Raw genomic sequence first — 22,500 nt, 5'->3', positions numbered from 1 at the left:
TCTACATACGTACCAATCATAAAGACATAGATATGAAGCTTCCAGTGAATTGCAATCAAGATTACCAAGGAGGCAACAGAGCTTCCAATTGATGCTACAATTAAAGGACCTTTGCGGCCTCTCTTATCTGACCAGACACCAAGGAAACAAGCTGTTAGCATTGCAGGAACAGTAAGAGCTATGTTGAACAGCAAAATGTAATGCGAAGCTTTCGTTTGTACTGATTGGTCTACACTGCAATGAAACAAATTGAAAACTACAGAAAACGTAACAAAGTTCAATCCAATCTTCATTAGAACTGACTTCTGGTGAAAAAGGAAAGGAACTTTATTTAAGTGTCTAGTCGTTCTAGCGCTGAAGCACTAATTGGGAACACTGTAAATTGAAATTAACAATTAACACAACTCAACAATTGACACCTTTAAACACATTAGAATATTATTCCACAGCCCCCTGTCTGGAGTGCAAGAAATTAAGTTTTAGAATCTTCTGCTCTTTAGATAAATAATATTATACACTGTAAATGGGATCATAGTTCATATAGATTGACTGGTTAGGAAACTCTGGAAACTTCAAAAGCTAGAACAGTATTGTTAATGTTAACTTGACCGTGACCAGGCACAATCTTTGGTCCTCGGTTCACAACTGAGTTTTGAATCAATTGATTGGAACTTTTGATTCGCTGTCTTTTAGAAAAAGGGCGTGGTTAGTGGGACATTATCTACTCATTGAGATGCAAGAATGCCTGAGGAGCTACAATACTCGTCAAAAATCTTGAAACACTTGTGTCTGTTTCCCCTTCCCTAATGTTGATTTGGGTATCACAGTGGTTTCAGTGCTTCAAAACATGCGTGGCAAAACATTGGGGAGGGAGAAGGCACATTTCGGGGGGGGGGGGGGAACAGTGTGAAGTAGAAATGTCAGGATTTTTCCAGAAAATTCGAAAGAAACGGTGTCTGTTTCAACGATTTGTGACGAGTATTGTAGGTCACTTATCAAGGTTCTTCATAGACATTGTCTCCTACCATTCTGTGGGCTCAAGAAAAGTGTGGATATTGAGAGAGAGAATTGAAAATTCCACATGACCTCAAATTTGATCATTTCACGACGTTGTCAAGACGAGAACAGCAAAGAAAAGTATCAAAATGTAAAAAGGCACTTGCAGGACGTGCAGAGATATTGTTTTTGCTAATTAAACCTATTGTTATGTGGTTTTCTCTTAGACGTCGTCGTCATCATCCTTGCTTAATTAATTAAGCTCCCTAATGTTATGTGCCTCAAATTGGAAAGGATGATAACCTAGTTGCTTGACAACAGGTGAAAGGATAAAGGAAAAAATAAGAGTTACAAACAGGATTTGAACCAATGACTTCCACAACACCAGTTCCAATGCTCTTCCCATTCAGCGACAAGAACTCTTCAACAATAAGATCACACAACTAGCTTATTTTCTTCTTCCAAGGGGCACATTACCACATCAACAAAAAATACTTGCATTTCCAGCATTCCAAAAAGTAGAATTTCCACTGTACTCAGGGGTAGTTACTCACCTGTACTCGGAACTATTTAGGTCAGAGGGATTGCAGACAGTGTCATTTTCATTTGTCTGGGACAATTTGAGTTCTTCCCTTGCTTTGGAGTAAAGATACTGTTGAATGACAGGGATCTCTAAAAGAATGGCACTGGCATAAAGAAATATGATTATTTCAACAGTTAAAAGTCTGTGAGGATTTTTTATCCATGAAGTTGATTCATGATTACTGCTCCACATTTCTCTTCTTGAGCTGTCTTCCATTTTGCTACCAGCTTTTTAGTATTCCATTTTGCTACCTGCTTTTTAGTACTATAAGTAACAAAGAACATATGTTTAGAAGGGAAAAGACAGTATTTTAATGCAGGGGTAGCAAAAAGAATAATAATTATTAGTTGCTATTCACAACTTAGCAAATTATATAATGTCAAAAGAGGGGCAGTTGAGTTTCTTTTATGAATATTATTTTATTACAGCATTTTCATCCCTTGTTAACTCATCCTCTGTCCAAAGCTGCTTGAGTAAACCTAGCAACTGTACAAAACCTAATAGTCATAGGCAGAGACACTTGGGATGAGTCAACTACATGTAAGTTCGGGACTATGCAGTTTCCTTTCATTTTTTGGTCAACGGTTTTGAAACCTTGATTTTCCCACAACTTATTTTCCTTTTATACACCCTTATCGTCTCATCCCTAGTTTTCATAGGGGTTGAATTTTAATTTACTAGCTCCAAACCCAGCCCTCCTTTCAACTGGACTGGGAACCAGCTTAGGCAGAGTTAACATCTCTTGGCTCAACCTGTTACCAGTGAGAAAGTCCTCTGATGTTCTGGCCCGAGTTGTTCAAACGATGGATAGCGTTATCCACCCCGATAAATCACTATCCACTGAATAGAACACTAGAACGACTAGACACTTAATCCTTTCCTTTTCTTTCCTTATAACTCAATTGGTTTTGCCAGTGTTTATTCCCTGAATAGTGATTTACCAGGTGGGTAGCGTTATGCATTGTTTGAACTACTGAGGCCTGTGCTAATTAGTTTCTGAAGCATCTGTGGTGCTGCTTCAGTGAGAAGTGAAACACGAAAATTGAAGCAAAAAATTGCACGGGACATTGATTTTGTGGCTGAACGTTGAAGTGTTTGGTGGCCATCTCCTGCACTGCCAAACACTTGTCCAGCTCAGTGCATTACAATAGCCCCTTGTCCATCTAAACATTCAACATCCACCCATATTCCGAGAGCACTTATATACAGAACCAGGAAATCACCTGGCAGCATGTCCACAATCTTGCCAAGGGCCAGAGAAGGAAACACCATACACACATTTCCCATTGTCCTCCAATTTCATTTTCTTTTGCCGTTGAACAACTTTTTTTCTCTTTTTGCTTTTTCCCACTCCTAAAATTCCCTCTTTTTCCTTGTTTGGCAATCATAACTCCCCTGCGTTGCTTCCAGTTTCATTTACCCCCCCCCCCCCTTCCCCCCTCCTTCCCTTCCTCAACCATAATCATCGTCATCTTTATTTAAAACACGGTAAAATGCATCAGGCATTTATAATTTAATATAAAAGCTACAACTTATTAAGAAAAACTACGTATACAGATTAATCTTCTATAATTTAAAATGTTATTAACTATTAAAGAAAGTAAACTAAATGAAAGCCTGTTTTACATGATTGCCGTGTCGGAATTAATTAGCAATCGTCGGAAATTAGTTAGAGATGTTGCTTGCCTAGCAGCTGAGGGTAGACTGTTCCAGAGGACTGCACCACTATAGCCAAAGCTATTTTTGTAATAGTTAGTACGTGGCAAGGGAATAGCAAGCGGCGGAATTAGACTTCTTGCCTGCATACCTCGACTTTGAGAGACTTAACAACCCTAACTCTGTATTAAACACTTCATTTTACTCACCGGCTCCAAGGATATCCCTTGTCACGAAAACGGAAGGTTACGTGACAGAAAAGTTTCTATTCTCCCCGTTAGTTCCCAGTCACATGTGGGTCAAATGCCTCGAAAAAACATCAAGATGGCGGGTCAAGAGTTCTTTTTTTTTACGAGATCATCACACAGAATACAGATTCAAAGTGTCTTTGGATAAAATTTTTCTGACAGCTAACTTCTTAAAGCTCAGATAGCGTCATGAATGAGAACGCCTCAGTCACGCACCCGTTTGATCGGGAAGAGGAAGTTTCTGACGAACAACTGTTTACCTCGTTCTGTAATCATCTTACTTTGGGCCAATGGGAGTTGACTCGAGTATGTCTCCGTGGATTACACAAGAAAAGGAATGAGCTAAAGAAGCCCTTGAAGGAGATTCTGAGGGCGATAATAGATCAACCCCATCATGCAAGGTAGATAATTATTCGGTTTTAATACAATTTCCTCATTAATTTTTGCATGCTTTTTCTCTGATTTACTTTGCAATATTTTCAGTTGTGGTTCCCAGTCTGTTCCCTCTCCATTTCATTTATCATGGCTTTGCTTGATGGAATATTTGGATTTGTTCACTGATGAAGAGGTTGGTCCACATTAACCTTAATTCTCTTGTCCTGTGGTATAAGCGTTACAAAATAAGATAAGTAGAGGGGAGCTGGGGGTTTGCCTTCGACTGACATGTTCCATATTCCACTTATGGAGTTGGCATCGTGTGCATCAATTTTGTCTGTGCCCTGCTCTGAGAGGTATATTCTGGGGTCCTCTGTTGTTGTGGCAGTGCACTGTAAGTTCACTACACACTATGTCACCCGGGTGACTGATGGCAAAATTTTTTTTCTCGATCGTCCGTCCTGGAAACTTCGTTCTGCTCTTCCTAAAAACTGTGTATTGATATTTATGTACTTTTGCATCACTAACAAAATCTGTACCTTGCTTAGTTCACATTTTTTAGTGTTAAAGTAGAATTGTCGGTCCTATATATTTTTCTGGCAGAAAGTGGTTTATTTTTTAGGTCTCCCATCCAGATACTAGCCCCACCAGATAGGGATTAAGTTCAGTGACCTTTTGTTTTAGAAAGCTGTCAAATGCTCAAAGTGCACACGTAAACTTGAGGTGAAAAAGAAGTTGTAAGGGAACTTGAAAATTATCAACATGTCAGCCCCAAAGCCAATGTATCTCTTCAATCTTTCTGGGTTTAGTATTTTGCCAGTAACCACTTGTCTTCTCAGGGGGGCTATTTACCTAAGATGTCTTCCATGGCATTAAAAGATAACTTAAATCTACTGGAAGACAAAGCACAGCTCAGTTGACAATATGGAATAAAGTGCTGTGTTGCTGCACTACCACACATATGCAAGGCGTGCTAATTTTTTTTCTGTCATCGAAAAACATTATCTGCCTTTACATGTACTTCATTTAATTTGCACTCTTGCCAAGTAGTAGGCAACTGTGCTTATCAATATAAACTAATGACCTAAATGAAACAATGGTCATTATCATTGTTTTTATTAATAACACCCCATTGCACAGGAAGCCCACCTTGAATTTCTCCTCTTTGAATCATCGACAGACATTAGTAGTAGTAGTAGTAGTAGTAGTAGTAGTGGTAGTGGTAGTGGTAGTGGTAGTGGTAGTGGTAGTGGTAGTGGTAGTGGTAGTGGTAGTGGTAGTGGTAGTGGTAGTGGTAGTGGTAGTGGTAGTGGTAGTGGTAGTGGTAGTGGTAGTGGTAGTGGTAGTGGCATCCTCGTCTCGAAGAGGAGATCGTTAGTGCTATCGATTTAGGCAGGAACTTGTATGACTGTGTAGCCCGATCCTGGAGTGGCAGTCTAGCAGGTAGCGTAGACTTGCCTTGTGGAACCGTGCAGAGGCTGCACGTTCTTTCCTCACCGCTCTCTTGCATGTAGCCTGGACTCTAGCATTCGCTTCCGCCTTTGAAACCCCCACTTGGACACTTTGCCGCCATGTATCTTGGTGGTTGTTGATGTCCTCCCATGCACTGGTGTCGATTAGTGCAGATCGCAAGTCTCGCTTAATGACGTCCTTGTAGCGCAGCAACGGTCGACCCACGCGACGGATGCCCTCCCGCAGTTCTCCATAGAGGATTTCTCTTGGCAGGCGGTCAGGCTCCATGCAATGTGCATGGCCAAGCCATCAAAGGCGTCGCTGAATGAGCAGTGATGGCATGCTCAGTGAGCCAGCGCACTCCAGGACCTTGGTGTTGGTGACTATGTCCTGCCACCTGGTGTGCAGCAGGCGCCGAAAGGCAGCGGAGATGGAATCCGTTGAGTCGCCACTCTTGGATCATTGGCAGACAATCCAATGATTCCAGATACAATTAAGTAGTGTCATGGCCATGTCATGGCCGCGGACAGAAAAAAATTATGACTGGGGCAATGTCCATGGTTTAATTTCTTTTTGTAGGTACCGGTATTTAGGGTGTTTTTAGTGCCTATATGTAAAGACAGCTCCCGGATAAAAAAACAGTTACATGAAAAATGACTGAGGCACGTGCCTCGGATTGCCTCATACAGGCTAGGACCTTGAGTGTATCAATGTAATTTTGATACAGTGTAGTCTAGAATGCTTCTCAAAGAACTAAGGGCACTAAGGGTGTAGGTCAGGGGCACCCAACAAGCCATTTTTTCAAAATTCATCAAAATATATCATAGCCATATTTGAATAAACCACAAATGAGGCGTTATCTGTGCAATTTCTCTAACTGCTAGGAAATTTTTTTTTCTGCTGCATGCTGCGCATGCTCAAAAAAAGGTTCAAATTTTGAAGCTCACGGATAATATTATTGAAAATGACCAACAACAACCAAAAATCTACTTTATTCAAACACCATAATTTTACACTGGCTACAAAGTAAACAAATTTTGTCGCAGTATTCTGAATAACAAGGGCACATAAACTACTGAAACATTTCTCAAAAGAGACAAGGATATCGTCCTAAAATCGCGAAGAAACTCAAAGAGTTATTACATGTTATAAGACAGTTCACAAGATAGGAATATTTCATTGTGATGTACATTTATGTCATGGTCATTTGACGAAAAGGGACTTTTGCAAGCTTACTAGTGTTTTTGTGCTTGCTCTCAAAGCATTATTTCTCGTATAAATCTTCTGCAATGATCTTCTTAAAGAATTGGCCTACATATTGCAACAATTGGAAGTTTTTCTTGGTCAAAACGAGAATGACCAGACCTGGTTGTCGTTATATTTGCTGTGGCTGGCTAAAAGCATGATCTAAGAGAGTGAGTTCGGGCCCTTAAAAGGAAAAGATTAATAATTAATTTTGTATTATTTCACTTTATCTCTCAAACTGCCGGTTAATTTAACCACTTTTGTCAGAAGTTTGCGTTAGAGAAAAAGCAACCAACAATGCCACACTCATGTTCATTCAATGGGCGTTGGGCAACCTGTGATAAGAAAGCACTAGCCCGAAATGTCGTTGCACCCGCCCCGGGCTTTCAGACAGCCTTTGTTGGGTCCCCCTGGTAGGTGTTAATAGTTTCAGGATTACTCTTCCTTGCAAATCCTACAATAAATCAGGCATACTTCAGTCAATATCATATTAAGATTTCGGACCAAAAAAGAACAGAAGATTGACTATTATAGCTTTTAGCTTTATGCCGGTATCCAATTGTACCAATGCACAAACCCTAAGACACTTATCTTGCAAACATGGATTTGATATTCCCCCTACCAGGAAGACACTTAAATCACAAATTTATCCTTTTTAAAGGGATTACACCTGAATGACCTAATGCCCTCAAGTTCAAAATACTTTTTATGACTAACCTTTAAGATCTAAAGTAGAGATTTGTCCCCACGTAATCTCGTACCCAGATCTCTTGTGGCGCTTGCCACAAGAGATCTGGGTACGAGATTAGTCCCCACACAACCTTCACAACAACAAACTCCCACATAATGACCTGGATGGTATTTTGGAGGTTAGTGTAACTGCTCTGTCATTGGCTCTGTCTCACAACCATTGTATATAAATTTTCCTGGGAAGTTAAATCTCCCACGTACTATTCACACAATGTATAGCTGTAGTATACAGCTCCTGATGTTGTGTTTTGATACTTATACCCGGTAATAATTAATGTAGCTTGCTTGGCAGCATTGTATATATATATATATATTTTTTTTTTTTTTAATTATTATTATTTTTTTTTGAGAAAAAGGTTAATACTGTTTATTAGAACAGATGAGAAAAATCTGCTTAAAGTTTAAGGGAGTTTGATGAGTGCTGGACAAACTTCTTTTTGTCTCTTGATCCACCCTTGATAGAAGTATCCTTACTTAACGTGACTATCACCTTTTACAGGACCAGATTCCAGAACCCATTGTAAAGAAAGTTGAGTTTGGCCTTCTTCTCTACCTTGCTTGTCCAAATGCACCTCAGAATGTGATACAGGTGAACCTCCTAATACATAGCGATCATATTTACCACTGTTGTTTTAAACCCATTGATCCGTCAGCCCTGGGAGGACCTCAGTTGATGAGTAAAATTGTCTGGAGTCAATAGGTTATTAATAATAATAAAAGAAATAATAATGGTAGTTTTGGTTCATTTCTTGTTTTCTGAATCTACCTTAAAAAGATCTTAGTTAGGGATTTCTGAATAAGAATCCTTGCAAATCTTGAAAAAAAAAAAAAGGTTCACAAAAATGTGCTTACTTACTGTGAATGCTGTATGTCTCAACAGAGCTTTATTAATTTTGAAAATTGCAAGGCTTAGTGTTCGAAAAATCAATTCTATATTGATTTTTAACACTTCGGCTGAGTAGCTAACAAAGAAGGTAATAAGGTGGCAGTATTTGTTGTCAGCTGGCTCTTTTGGCAATCCCATACCTAAAACGGCCATAAAATAGCTTCCTGTTTTCTTCAAAACATTGTTAAGTCAGTGGGGCAATGAAAGAAATTTCATGTAATAGTATGTAAAAAGAGCCGTCAGTTTCTGTTATTGGTATTTCAGGAAGTCCACAATGAGTTGCACTTATTAGTTTACCAGCATGTGATGTTTGTTCCTTCAACAGGATATAGATGACTATCACAGTCAGATTGTTTACAGAGATCCTGATCTGTTTGCCACAGGAGTGTCTGATTTCTCTTCATCAGCTTTGTCCTTTTTAAGGTCACTCCTCTCTGATAGTCCCCAGTTTGGGCAAGCTGTTATCAATGACCTCACGTCTAAAGGAAAGGGTTTTCTGAAGAACAATCAGCTACTACAACAACTTTACCTGGATGTCATTGATGAGCAGCTGAAATTTCTGGACAGTAAAAACATTGTTGAGATGCATTCTAATTCCTCTTTCCCTATCGGCAATGAGGGAAATGCTGAAGAGTGTATGGTGCATAAGTCTAAGTGTATATATCAAATGCTGTCATACATGAAACCAACTCCTGAAATGCTTGACTTGTCCAGTCGTCTAGATGAACTTTTCAAGACGTTAATCAACCTGATAAATGGAAGAGAGTGCAGCGGTCTTGACAAGGGGACTTTATATTCCTGCCTCCTCAGCCAGTCATCAACATACCTGATTGAAAAGTTCTGCAGGATTGAAAACCAGTTGAGATTCAGTGCAGAGGACCACAGCGAATTGTCATCATCGAGATTCCAGTTGGAGGGATTAAGGCAAATTTTCACTGTTGGTCCTGCAGTTCAAGTATGTTACACCCAGTCCTTTATGGAAAACAGACGAAATGCTTGGCAGTACCTGTTTTTTCATGCCTTGCTTGGAAACCATGTCATGGAGAATGTTGTTGTAAGATACAGTCTGTATTTATTATTTTATGTAAATACTTGTTTTTACTTATTGAACCCCATGTCATTGTGAATGACGTTTTTAGTGTTCATACATAAACATCTTTTTTTTTTCATTATTTTCCAGGAAACAGCTTTAGTGTTTGTCAAAGAAGGTGATTTTGTTTGTTTGAATCAGCTCCTTTCCCCTGTGGAGTTCTCAAGACTCAAGCCTCTGGTTCTTCTCTTGGGTTGGCCCTACTGCTACAGCTGCGAAAATGCTAAAAATTTGTTGAATGCCTTGTGGAATCCAATGGTAAGACTTTTTGTGTCTGTTCATGTTTTTACCTTTCTTTAGCATCCTTTGATTGCTGTTGCTAGTTTCAAAAGGGAAATATCAGGGAATCTATTCATGTATTTTCTTCATGCTATTTGCAATGCCACCTGTCAACAATATCAGTCATCCTGTGCAACTTCTACCAGCTGTTTTCAGTAAGAGGAAAGTTGAATTGCTATGCCTAATAATATTGTTTAACAATTATCAGACCACTTTGTTTCTACTTTTGTTTAAGGAGAAGACAGCTCATCCTTTACTGTATCAAGCATGCCAAAAACTTGCTTATCAAGTTCAGCTTGTTCAGTGGTGTACTGAGAAAGCTCGGTGAGGATAGTATTATTTGCTATTTGATTTTAAATTGCTGTTTGTTTGTTTCATTCATGTAAAGACACAACATTCACAGTGAAAATCTCCCTTGTTCAGGCTTGGACTGCTCATTATTATTATTGTTATCTTGATGATTTCACATAGGTTAATTCCTGGTAATCAAAGTCTTAACTTGAGGCCTCAGATTTCCAACACCTTTCTTAGGATATTGCATCATTCTTTTCCCATCTGGGATTCCCATTTTCTTGAAGTAGAAGCCCACATGGAAAACATGGAACCCAAAACCCCAATTACCACTGGCACAACTTTTACTTTTGATTTCCATGGTCTCCCAATTTCTCTTACCAGATCTTCGTACTTCTCGCATTTTTCCATTTCTTTCTTTACCACGTTATTGTCTGGGGACTGCTATGACCACAATCATCATCATAATCATCATCAAGTAAATACAGCAGGCAACACTAAGTGTAAAAAAAGTGCTTGGATATGCTTCAACTCCTGCTTGGATGCAAATTTGGTGTGAATTTTCAAGCCAAAACTACTAATAAAATGGATTAATCACTCACTGAAAAACTATGTCCTATTAACCCATTCACCCCTAAACCGACCTAAACTGGCCTAAACTGGCCATACTTTGTATTTTATTTTGTCTAACGCCAGACGATTGTACTCGTCAATGGGTTAATTAATCACTCACTGACTTGAAATGATAAAGTTATAAATAGTTTTATGATGATGTTTAATTATGAACCACTTGACATCATCAGGTCACTGATTGTTAATTACTAGTTGCAATATGTATATCACATGACTGGTCAATCAAGAGACAGCAATGGACATTGCATAGCAATGCATCTAGACTGTTCACAGTCCTCTATTTTTCTGTGAAATCATTAAGATTGATCTTCAAATGTACCAAGTCAACCTTGAGAGGAGTGTCAAATCTACTTAGGGGGCAGGGGACAGTTTGAGAGATATATAATCCCCCATGCCTGTTGACTCGGTAGATTTGAAAGTCACGATGGCGGCCATTAACGGTAAGACGCGCTTGATCTTGACGATCTCACGGAAAATCAGAGGACTTTGAACAGTCTACAATGCATCCGAATCTTGTTCTTGAACTGCAGCTCCTCCCCCCTCCCCCACCCCCCTTCCCCTTCTTGTTAAGGAGCCCTAGGCTCTTGGATTATCTCCCATTTATTATTTGTCAGACAAGATTATTTATTTTGACAATAATATTCGTTACTATTATTACTGAGTTGAAATTAGGAACCACTTGGAGCAGGCGTAGCTCAATTGATGGGTGTAAGTTCAATTCTCAGTGACTTCATCGTCTGTTTCAACTTCCCTCTGATTTGTGTAGCTGTAGCTTTAAATGCAGGTAAAACAGAGCACTGACAGAGGGAGCGGGGTAAAGGGTACAGCGTCAGCTTCCATTGATACCATCTTCATAACTGAAGGAACTACTGATGTTAAATAGAGTGACTTAAGTTACCTTTACCTTTTAAAACCACTTTCTTGTTGCAGTCCTCTTTTGGCAACTTCTGAATCAGGCTCAACTCGTCATCAGCAAGCATCAGAAATGTTCCAGGGTCTTGAATCACACTCTGTTTTGCATGTGCTGCACAAATCTGTCAATCTGTCTAATCTGCAAGAAAAAGAAGTTTTTGAACTGCTGAGGAAACGACCTGTATTCACTCCTCTGAATACAGACAAGGTGAAAAGAGTCGGTAAATCCCTAGAAAGTAAAGGTGTTGCACCTGTAGAAATTCTGGACAAGTTGTCAAAGGAAAAACAAGATTCTGAAATTCATCCTGAAGTTCAAAGAGACATATACCTGTATCACAGTTACTGTGCAGTAAGGAATTTTATGGGCGCTGTGTCCTTATCGGCAGAAGGGGGTTACTGCAAAGACAATAATTGGAATGCTCAATCTGAGGATAGTTGTGCTGCAGGTGATGTATCTGGTCTGTCTTCAGAATCAGTTTGGGATCAACAACCTAGTTGTATACAAGTTAAAGACAAATTAGAGGCTGGAAGATCTCACTTGTCACAGGTTCATCCACTGACATACAGAGTTGAAATTCTTGAAAACATTTTTAGTCTTCTTTTTGGTACATACGAGGATTTGTATGAAGGAAGAACACAGCAAATTGAGAGTGATGATGTGGAAACAATGGACGAGGAATCAAGAAGTTTATCAGCTAGCAATCGGACTGGAAGTTGGGAAAGCCTTGCAAGCTCAGTAGACTTAACTGCTGATAATCAGGTTCTGCTAAGTTCAACATCGCAAACTCCAGAATCTCCAAAGAAACACAAAGAAATGGCATCTGTAACAACTTCAGAATCCACCTCGAGGCGTCATCTGTTTAAGCATGAGAGGTCTGCTTCAGATTCCATTTTCTGGAAGAGGCTACAAACATTTGTGGATGAAGAGAAACAAGCATTGACTGTTACGCCACTTTCTGGTTCAACAACAAATTCAGCTTCCTGTAGTGGGAATGTTTTCTCTAGCAAAGGATCATCAAGACCTGCTGTATCTGATGACAATGATTTGAAATGCGAATTTGTCATTGATGACAAAGTGGTGCCGGATATGTTAAAGACACTAAAGGAGTGTTTGATGGATTTAAATAGTGCAAAATTCACTGAACTCCAAAAAGGTGTGTCTCCTTTTTTTGTAGCCTGTGTAGAGACCCCATCCAGGTTGGTTATGGAAGCTTGCATGCACAATGAAAATTATTCCTTTATGTTGATGAGTTGCTCACTTGTGTGACTTTCGTTGTTCCTTTCTCTATCAGGAAACTCTGTTCAGTCCAATTCAAACAGGCAGGACTGGCTTCAAACATCAGTTAGCCCCAGTACCATGGAGCAGCGAATCTCCAGACTTGGACAGTACATCAATGAGGCTCAGTGGAGATTCCAGCTGGTCTCGTGGAGGAATGAATCAAACAGCCGCAAGAACAAGCCATTCAGGAGAAGATCGAACAGGAAACTCCAACGGAAAGGGAGCTCACATGAACTCAACTTGAAAGCAGAGGCTGCTCAAGGTGAAGACTCTGGTGACACTTTGATACATGTAGAAGGTAATACTGGTGAGAACAGCAGGTTTTTCCTGTTTTGTGCAAAGAGAGGGCAAGGCAGTCTTTTTTTTTCTGGTACTTTTCTGATGTTTTTGTAAACTGTGTAGTATAAACTCAGGTTTTAAGGAAAATAGTCATTTCAGTTTGTTTTTCATTCAGTATTCTTCCTGTCATTGTTACATTAAGGCGATGTAACAATGCCATGTAATGAGTTATTGTTGATAACCAATTTCTTTAAAGAAATTTCAAGAAAAACGAGAAGTAAGGGAGCAGCGTCAGTAGAAAATTCTTGTGAATCAAGCTCTCAGCTCAGCCAGGAAACGGTAACCACAGGTAATGAATTACAGTCAATATTTTTGTAAGATTAAAATGTTTACCAAGTTATTGTTTACTTGATCAGAGAACTGATGGAAACTTTTTTTTGTTTTTTTTTTAAGAACCAGAAGAGAATAGAGGGAGAGACCATAGGAAGAAAATTCAAAGGCACAGAAGAACATCACGAGCTTCAGGAAAAGAATCATCTGGCCTGCTAACCAAAAATGACAGCATGATTTCACGCATGCTGTCTTCACCAGACACTCTGATCTTCATGTGCATGAGAAAAGACAACTATGAAAGAGCTCGTCAAGTCATCAAAATGTTTAATATAGCAGAGGAACCCAGTGCTCAAGCAGCAGTGTTTGCAGAGAAGTATGCCAAAAAAGTCAAACATTTGGAGAGTTTGCAACCTAAAACAAAGCGAGCCATGACTCCAGGAATTATGAAGTCACAAAACTCTCTTGGGGTGCTTGGTGCTGTTGCCATGGCAGCTGCCTCTGGCTCCCAGACGTCACTGGTTTCCAGTCAAATTGAGGAGTTGCTTTCTACTCCCTCACTGGCCGCTGTTTTGAATCCAAGCGTGAAGCCCGAGGACTTGGTGACTGGGAATTCATCTCTTGTCAAGTGTTTTGATCCTCAGTTTGTTCCAACGATGTTATACTTGGATCTGGCATGTACAGTGTCTGTAGCTTGGTCGACGTGTAAGGCCTTGCTTGACATGGCTAAAAGTCGTATTATTAAAGGTACCAATGATTGATATTGAGTTTTCTAAAATTTCAAATCAATCTAGCAACTCTGGCCAGTCACAACCATCGGAGACCTTTAAATGAACCAATCACAGCTGGAAACAAGCTCATCCAGCACATAATTATACAGTCAACCCCGTTTCCATGGTCTCTTTGTCAATGAGGAGAGATGCCCTGGTTGGGGCTGGTCATGTGGCTCTCCACAGCAAACATTTTCCCACTGGGGTCGAGACTTCATCATAATATTATTTTGACCTGCAACTGGGCAAAAGCATAATCGTTTGACAAGGCATTTTTTTCAATAAATAATCTTTACTTTACCGTGTAAGTTTCAAAAAGGTCAAAACAGCTGATGTTATATTCCCACAGGAGAGTGGTCAAGCTAAAAACAAGTTAGAGCTTTTGTGACCAATAAGACCGTTGATGTCGAGCGGTGATTAAAGTTTGCAAAAAAGAAGATTTCATAAGTAGCTAAAGTTGCTTCTACAGAACATCTATACTATCATAAAAAAATACACCACAGACTACATTTGCTTGATAAAATGTCTCTTTTATTTTACCAGCACTAAAATTAATATATACTTCACAATTTGTGTTATAAATTAATCGCTAAAGCCTGGTGTGCAGTTGCAAAAATATAACAGCGACAATATTTTACATGAAATTGTTTCACGACAAAACTTTCTTTTCTTTAATTGTGGCAAACTATTAGTAGCCTTCATTATCACTCAATTCGACTGCTCACTTGAGCTTGTTTAAGTATTAAAGTTTGAATCCGGACCTTCTCATGGGCATACAAAAATTCGAAGGACACAAGTATATTTTCTGTTGCCTCCAATCAATTTGACAACAACATTTTGCATTTCATGTTTAATTCCATGTGTAGTACATTCAATACCTTGCCGTGAAACATTTTGTCCATGGTCATCTGGCCACAAAATTAAGTGCATTGTGATTGCCTTCCTCGCAATAATGACAATGTCTACACTGCTACCCCTCCCCAAACACACATTTAAGAAATCTCCCAGATTTTGGGAGACACATGACCAGTGTCAACCAGGGTCTCTTTTCAACAACAATGGAGACCCTGGGAACGAGATTGATATACAGTATGTTGTAAGCAAGTCAATTTTGATTGGTTGAAGAACTAGGGATTTTCTCTGCCAATCACTGAGTGTACTGATCAAAAACTGAGGCACTTGGGAAATGATTCCATCAAGTGCTGAAGCAATTATTGCTGTGGAATATAATTATTATTGTAACTGGTATTTTCTCTGGTGTTTGAACATGTAGTCCCACCACTTAGTTCAGCAAAGCCAAGTATTGCCCTTCCTGGCATCAGATCATTCTTGAATCAAGTGGATGAGTTGTTAAATCAAGAGCAGTCCAGTGGTAAGCCCCAGCTGCCCTCAGGTGGTATTACTTTTGCCATGACTCCAAAGTCTAATGCAATGGATCTTCTGCTTTTTGGTTCCCATCCATTGAACCCAAAAGATATGAATGCCCACAAAAGGATTCTGGCTATTCAAGAAGAAGCATTTAGGTATGTCAGGCAGCTGTCAGGTTGTAAGGTATACCGGTACAGTTAGATATGTTAAGAACTGTGTATGTGATGGGAGAAGAACTGATAAGGGTAACTTGCATTTTTCACCCTATCATTTTATATTTGGATCACAAAATCAAACTCCTGAGATCTTTTTTTTTTAACCAATTTAAATTGCCACCTGTTCTGTTTCACTGCAGGCGAATGGAACAGGCACTTGAAGAAGGTGACACATTTATTCACAGTGTAGATGAGCTTACTAAACCAGCCCCAGGCCATAAACATGTTGGTCGTCAACTTTCTTTCAAAAAAACTGAGAAAAGGCTGATGGTGAGAGTGGCATTGGTGGAGTTACAAGAAGCCTTCAGCTGCATCAGAAATCCCAGTCACATGACAAGAGCTCTTGGAGGGGGTCTGGAAGAGAGATATGATTATGTGTCTAGCTTGTTTAAACATGTTGACTCCCTGGCGACACTTCTATTGACGTGGAAGTCTGCTGGTGTGTATAAAAGGAATTTACAGGAAGAATGAAAGCATTATTTATTGTATCAAACCCACAATAAATGATGTAAACATTACTTTCTTTGAAGCAAAAGGTGCCCAGGAATTCCTTGTTTGTCTGATGTTATACAGCAAAATCTTTGTTACGTGTTAAATTTGAATTCAGGTCAAAATTGTTTTAACCCTTTAAGCCCTGAGGGGTTCCCCATTGACGAGTAAAATCGTCTGGCGTTAGACAGAGTAAAATCTATAAGTGCCATTTGGCACTATCGGGGCTGAAAGGGTTAAACGGGGACATAGTTTTTTCACGCTGTTAGCTTAACCCTTTAAGCCCCGAGGGGTTCCTCATTGAAGAGTAAAATCGTCTGGCGTTAGACAGAGTAAAATCCATTTGGCACTATCGGGGCTGAAAGGGTTAACCCAGGTTAATATGTAAGTTCTTGGTCTCTTTTTATTTATGATAATGAATGCCAGACACAAAGAAATTACAAATCAACCTACATTAAAATCATTTTGACCTGAAATCAAATGTAACCTGTAACATCTTTAAGTGGCCATTATAGGACGCACAGGGTTGAATCTACTGGGAGTTTGTGCCAGTTAAGAAAAGTCATACAATGTACTTTTTACCTTATCACTAATGTGCCTTCTTTATATTTCAGATATTCTATCAAACACTGAAACGAACATGATGATGTCTTCCAATCCTTTTGTTGTGTTAAAAGAAGGAATAGCTGAGACCCTGGGAAAACCTTTGTTTCAAATGAACATTCCACCAAAAGAGTAAGTTTCCCTCACATTATTTTGTTTCTGTGTGTGGAGTAGGGCTGTGTGATGATTGCCAAAGTTTCAAAATTAAATTTGTTTCTTTTGGTTATTTGAGTTAGGTTAGTGCATCTGCACTGCTGTTCTTAATCTCGATGTTTTGATCAGTGGCTGCTCCGAAAACCAGGATTTTAAACTGACCGATTATGTGCTCAGTATTAGGCTCAGTTTGGGAGAGGTGTCAATTTGAAAAATGGATTGTTCTTGTGGATGTCATGTTCTCACCATTGAATAATTTGACACTGCGTGATTGGTAGCAGTCACACTAAACTGCAGGTTGTTGTTACCCAGATGGGTGGCTGAGTGTACTCATGAGTGTTGGAATTGCTGCTGCGAAAAGATGAAATGGCTGACACAAATTGGCATAAACCTCATCAAACAAGCCATAGGTCCTCAATTTGCTCTGATGAAGCGCTGATTCTCAAAATGTCAGCCATTTTGTCTTTTCACCATGTGAGATTGCAGAAAATTAATTCAGTTTTTAAAGGAACGAGGCAGGATACAATGTATTCTAATGAGTTGCAAATTAGATGTAAGGTGGTTTTCTGCAATTCTGCACTTTAGTGCAATTCAAACTAAACAAACCAAATTTCCATGTTCTGCAGAAGCACTGACGCAGCAGCAGCGCTGCTGTTTCTTTAGTAACTAAACCCTTCATTCATTCATTTATAGTCTTCAGAGGGACTGTTGTTTGAGACTGTCATTTCAACACCCTGAACAGAAGAGAACCTGGGGCACCCAGCAGAAAATATTTCCAAAATGCATAGTAATGGGCAAAAAAATTAAAAGAAAACACTAATAAAAACAATTTTTGAGTTTTTTTTAATTTTGCTGGGAAAAAACAGGTGTTCCACACTTCCAGGATGATTGTGAGCAAATTCCAGCCACATGTAGATAGTGTGGGAAACTCCCACACGTCCCAGCAAGCCATCTTTCTGTCACTGTTTCCCAGCCAGCAAACAACCTTGTGAGCTAAACTGCTCACCAAACCAGCCAAGACAGGTTTTTTTTTTGTCAGCATGTGAGAACTTGAACCAGCAGTGAGCTTCTCGTGAATGAGTTCTCCTCCACTCTCCCCCAGTTTCTGTTGTCATCCAGCCAGCACAAATTGAAGTGCTAAAAACACTCATAGTTTCTCAGTGAAAGAGTATGAAAGGTGTTCTGCAAATAAACACTTTGCAGTGGAAATTCAGCTGGCTTGAGTTATATTCTCCAGCCAGCTGAATTTCCACTGCGGAACAGATATTTTGCAGAGCGCCTTTGTTGGTGCCCCTGGAGAACTTGAGGTCCACTTAGTTTGTTGAAATGTCAGTTTGAAACAACAGTTTTTCTCAGGACTAAGTATCAAGTGGTTTTTATTGGTAAAAAGTAGCCTAACTAACCCTAAGGATAGAATGTTTCTTTGTTAAATATTACAAGTACTGCTTTGACATAGGCTGGAGGATGAGGCAAAGAAGCTGCATATAAACCTATCCAAGGTGATTGTCTACAATTGCTGTCCCCCTGTGATATCACAAGGGAGAGTGCCATACCGAGGTTGGTATTATGGCTTATTAATAATTAATGAATTTCAAGTCAGAGATTTTACAACTATTATTGTAAAAACTCTGACTTGCAATTTTTTGACTTGGGAATCTCCAAGGCACAGCTATTTAATCTAAGTCAGAATTTATTAAAGTGTGGTTTTCAACAGTCATTTGTCAACAGAACCTCTTCAACCTCTTGCACATCCATAACTTATTTTGATGCTCCAATCATTTGCAGATGTCCACTGGCCATCCTCTGATCCTGTCATCCTCAATACAGCCAAACTATGGACTGACAGTGTCCGCGATCCTAATACTGTTGTCAGAGATTTGCTATCCAGGATGATCAAAATGCTCAAGGGTTTGTTAAATTTTTCTTTGATATGTCAGGCCCCTTCAAACAACTCTCTAATATTTTGAGCTATACTGAACCTATCCAAAAATTATTTTGTTCTAATTTGACCAACAAAGCCTCATTCCAAAGAAACAATTCTTCTGTCTGATAAAGTAGTTGCCAGGCAACAAACAAAAGAATGACTGAAAAATGTGAGTCCTAGGCCAAGGTTTTCGTTTGAGGCCAGACGTTTCATCCGGTGGTTTCCCATTCCATGTCCAGGACTTTGACGCCAATATTTGAGGGGTTTGTTTTATTTTTTAGTATAATTTTTTTACTTCCTTTTTGAAGAGAATTTGAGTAAACTCCAGCCTTGCCTGGGAAACTGATTCTTGGATTCCAGAAACACTGGAAACAGCGTTTCTAAATGTTCTTTTTTTTTAATTCCTGGGGGGAGGGGGAGCATGCCCCCACACCCTCCTAGATAGCTAGCACAGATCAAAGGCGGATAATTAAGAGCTCAAATTATGACATAATTAAGTCTGATGTCCTGGTGTGTGACATTCTTTTTTAGATGTGGCAGAAGCAAATGGTGGTGTGGTTGATGCACAGTCAGCGGATAATGCTATAAAAGCACCCGAGTTTCAGTCCATCGCTCGTGATGCGGCCGAACTCCAAGCTTTAAACCTCGATCTCCTCGTCACAGACACTGCAAAAGCTTGCTTCTTTGTCAATACGTTGAATCTCTTGATTGCACATGCATCGCTTATTCAGTTTGCGGCCAGCACCATAAATGACGTGGGTGACAGGGCTTCGTATATTACCCGGCATGCCTCATTTACCCGGCTAATGGATTCATTGTCGTCCTCTGGAGGAGGAAGAGAAAAAGGTGGAGAAGCAGTTCCTCTGACTGCCCTAGAGAGGATTGCTTTTCTAAAACAACACTGCTACTTTATTGGACAACTTGGAGTTGTCAGGTGAGAGGACACATAACAAACAGCAGCTCTGCAGATGCTGCGATTAACTTGTATATCCTTGTTAATATTTTTGCAAACTGAGGATTACAGTGCAAAAGGCTGACTCTGGCCCTTGGAATTGTCTATTTGAGTTCATTGTTCGATGCACGCGCGTTTTTGAGACGCAGACGGCAACCGGAAGAGAACATTTCGCGTTCCAGAACAGTGGTGTCTCCAAGATTTTTACACCAGTCATCTCTAATAAAGAAACGATACTTAGCAATGTAAATGTGGTTGTGTGAAGACTAGTTAAAAGGGAAAACAGCTCACTTCCGGTTGTCGTCTGCGTCTTAAAAGCGCCCGTGCTTTAGCTCCCTACTAGGGAGTTTTAGCCCCCGACGCTTTTGAACCGCAGACGGCAACTGGAAATGAACCTTTCGCGTGTCAGGACTGTAGTGTCTCCCAGATTTTTAACCTAATCATCTCTAATGGAGGGAAGATACTTAACAATATAATATTGGTAGTGAACAGACAAGTTAAAATGGAAAACAACTCACTTCCGGTTGCCGTCCGCGACTCAAAAACGTCACGTGCTCCCTACTATTTCATATCCAACGCGCGTTCATGGAATAATTGTTAAATATATCATATGACCTTATAAGGAGACTGATTGCGCCACTCGTTTTGTAAAATTGACATATCTTCCGGTCGTTTTGTACAACTGAAACAACTTCGGGTCGTTTTGAAAAATTGAAACAGTCCGGAGTTTAATTAAATTTAGTAAAGCAATTGTTATTCCATTCCTCCTTGTAGGATATGAGATTGATCATAGCCTCTTAAGGACGGTGAATGAAGGGGTAGTTTCTAAAGAAACTGTGGTGCTGCGTCGGTGGGGAAGTAGTGTACAAAAATTTGGTTTTATCAACGGAGTTGATAATGTAAATTGGCCACCGTACAGAGATTCTAAAAGCTGACGTTTCGAGCGTTAGCCCTTCGTCAGAGCGAATCGAGAGATTATGGGTTACGTGTAGTTTTTATAGTAGAGTAGGAGCTACGCTATTGGTGGTAACATGGCAACGTGAAAAATAGGAATATATTAGTTAAATGAAAAGCGTTCGTTAATACCGTGAGGATTAAGGGTGCCGATTTGAAAGATGAATTTTTTGTTCCAGATTCTTGCGGCTTTCCGTCGTACCTAGATGTAGGGAAAGGCCGCAGATAGCCATGTGTGTTTTGGAGTGGTTAGGCAGATTAAAATGGCGAGCGACTGGTTTAGGTGCATCCTTGTCATTCTTCTCAACATCGCGAAGGTGTTCGCGGAATCGGTCACCTAGTCGTCTACCTGTCTCGCCAATGTATAATTTATTGCATAACGTACAGGTTATGCAATAGATGACATTTGCGGAGGTACATGTGAAACGATCGGTGATCTTAACAGATCGCTTAGGTCCCGATATCTTGCTAGTGTTAACAATGAAAAGACAAGTTTTGCATCGTGAGCGCGCGCATTTGAAAGTGCCGGGTTGCTCGTTAGTTTTGAGCGCGCTTCTAACTAAAAAGTTGCCTACGTTTTTGTCGCGTTTGAATGAAATAAGTGGAGGTTGCGAAAAGATTCTACCAGCACCACCCATTGGAAATCCGAGTATCTCGAGATGCGCAGAACGTATGCGCAATAACAATAGTGGGTACCGTCCTTAATGTCCAACCCGTACTCATGGATTGATTTTTAAATGACTTTTGTGAGATTCGTGCTCCTCCTTGTCTCTTTATTTTCTCTTGTCTTGTTGAACGATTACTTAATAATGATATGCACAGAAATATCGGTAACCCCGAAGTTAAGTCACTCTAAAGATCACTTTGTCGAAAGGTCATTCCGCGTTATCAGTAGTTTCAGTGAAAGCTTCTTTCATCCAGGTGGTCTTTGTTTACCAACAAATGGTATTTTTTTAGCCATGAAAATAGATAAGCTTCAATGAAATGGCAAAGTTAATAGGATAGGATTGGATAGGATAGCCGTGCTATTAATCACCATCACGACATCGGACCAAAGGCGTACGTAAGGCGTCTACCTTTGATGTTGAAGCACAGCACCACGGCCAGTTGTAATTAACTATGAGTCGATTTTGATGAGGCTGTGAAACGTGTTGGTTGAAACAATTTTTTTACTAATGCTTTGGTCTTTGCTTTTAGCGCGTTTGACCTTCAATACGTCATTTTACACAAAGGGGTTGTTCCGCCCAGCACATTCGGAGACGGCGTGGTCATGTGTTTTCCAGGTTCGAATAATGACGATTATTTACAAAGCATGTTATGTGTGACAAGATAATCGAACTCTTCCGTAGGCCACGCCCACGATCCTGAGACCACTCTCATCATCTTTATCCTAACCTCAGAACAGGACCAACAATTCCCCTTTTACCCCACTTCACCAAACACAGTCTTTCTTAGGAAGAATCGTAAGTAACCCAGCCGTGTGTCGAATTGTTTTTGAGGGGATAGGGATGAAAATAAGAACATCTACCTGAGGAAGCTATAAATCCTCCAACAAGTCCCTGCTGTACAGTAGGCCAGACACTACATCATGGGCTGAACACTGACTCCTTGTCTTTGTGAACAGTGTATTTGTTCATTAATTTTCCACAAACGTCTTGAGACGTAGCCTTTGCTTTGTTGTCATCATCTGATAACACAATGAAGTCAAACAATTTCTTGATTTCTCTAGAGCGATCCAAGGATGAAGCCAAGAGAAAGTACAAACTTAGCACCGCTGAAAAACGCATC

General features: G+C 39.9%; 2 protein-coding genes across 6 annotated transcripts in view; one reads left to right on the top strand and one right to left on the bottom strand.

Annotated features, from left to right (window-relative positions):
- The window catches only part of LOC138026327 (proton-coupled folate transporter-like), an 8,199-nt gene extending 4,626 nt beyond the window's left edge, over positions 1 to 3,573 (bottom strand). For both annotated transcript variants that reach the window (XM_068873629.1, XM_068873630.1), the window contains exons 1-3: positions 3,445 to 3,573; positions 1,551 to 1,843; positions 14 to 234 (exon numbers count right to left, since the gene is read on the bottom strand). In XM_068873629.1, the coding sequence (XP_068729730.1) occupies positions 14 to 234; positions 1,551 to 1,795 (466 nt within the window). In that variant the 5' untranslated portion in view covers positions 1,796 to 1,843; positions 3,445 to 3,573. The remainder of the gene's footprint in view (positions 1 to 13; positions 235 to 1,550; positions 1,844 to 3,444) is intronic.
- Positions 3,530 to 22,500, top strand: part of LOC138026322 (zinc finger FYVE domain-containing protein 26-like) — a 38,748-nt gene continuing 19,777 nt past the window's right edge. Inside the window, exons 1-18 of one of the 4 annotated variants that reach the window (XM_068873619.1) lie at positions 3,530 to 3,884; positions 3,967 to 4,051; positions 7,805 to 7,894; positions 8,517 to 9,245; positions 9,372 to 9,539; positions 9,796 to 9,884; positions 11,415 to 12,550; positions 12,689 to 12,937; positions 13,211 to 13,303; positions 13,408 to 14,031; positions 15,328 to 15,577; positions 15,778 to 16,076; positions 16,741 to 16,861; positions 18,339 to 18,439; positions 18,668 to 18,790; positions 19,338 to 19,740; positions 21,910 to 21,995; positions 22,442 to 22,500. The exon at positions 22,442 to 22,500 is cut by the window's right edge and continues 45 nt beyond it. In XM_068873619.1, coding sequence (XP_068729720.1) covers positions 3,673 to 3,884; positions 3,967 to 4,051; positions 7,805 to 7,894; positions 8,517 to 9,245; positions 9,372 to 9,539; positions 9,796 to 9,884; positions 11,415 to 12,550; positions 12,689 to 12,937; positions 13,211 to 13,303; positions 13,408 to 14,031; positions 15,328 to 15,577; positions 15,778 to 16,076; positions 16,741 to 16,861; positions 18,339 to 18,439; positions 18,668 to 18,790; positions 19,338 to 19,740; positions 21,910 to 21,995; positions 22,442 to 22,500 — 4,917 coding nt within the window. In that variant the 5' untranslated portion in view covers positions 3,530 to 3,672. Of the gene's footprint in view, positions 3,885 to 3,966; positions 4,052 to 7,804; positions 7,895 to 8,516; positions 9,246 to 9,371; positions 9,540 to 9,795; positions 9,885 to 11,414; positions 12,551 to 12,688; positions 12,983 to 13,210; positions 13,304 to 13,407; positions 14,032 to 15,327; positions 15,578 to 15,777; positions 16,077 to 16,740; positions 16,862 to 18,338; positions 18,440 to 18,667; positions 18,791 to 19,337; positions 19,741 to 21,909; positions 21,996 to 22,441 lie in introns of all 4 variants that reach the window. The other 3 variants (XM_068873618.1, XM_068873617.1, XM_068873620.1) reach the window with 3 other exon arrangements.

The sequence above is a fragment of the Montipora capricornis genome, chromosome 12 (assembly GCF_036669925.1).
Source record: "Montipora capricornis isolate CH-2021 chromosome 12, ASM3666992v2, whole genome shotgun sequence".
Lineage (NCBI taxonomy): Eukaryota > Metazoa > Cnidaria > Anthozoa > Scleractinia > Acroporidae > Montipora > Montipora capricornis.
The sequence above is the reverse complement of the archived record's forward strand: the minus strand, read 5'-3'. Positions and strand labels throughout refer to the sequence as shown.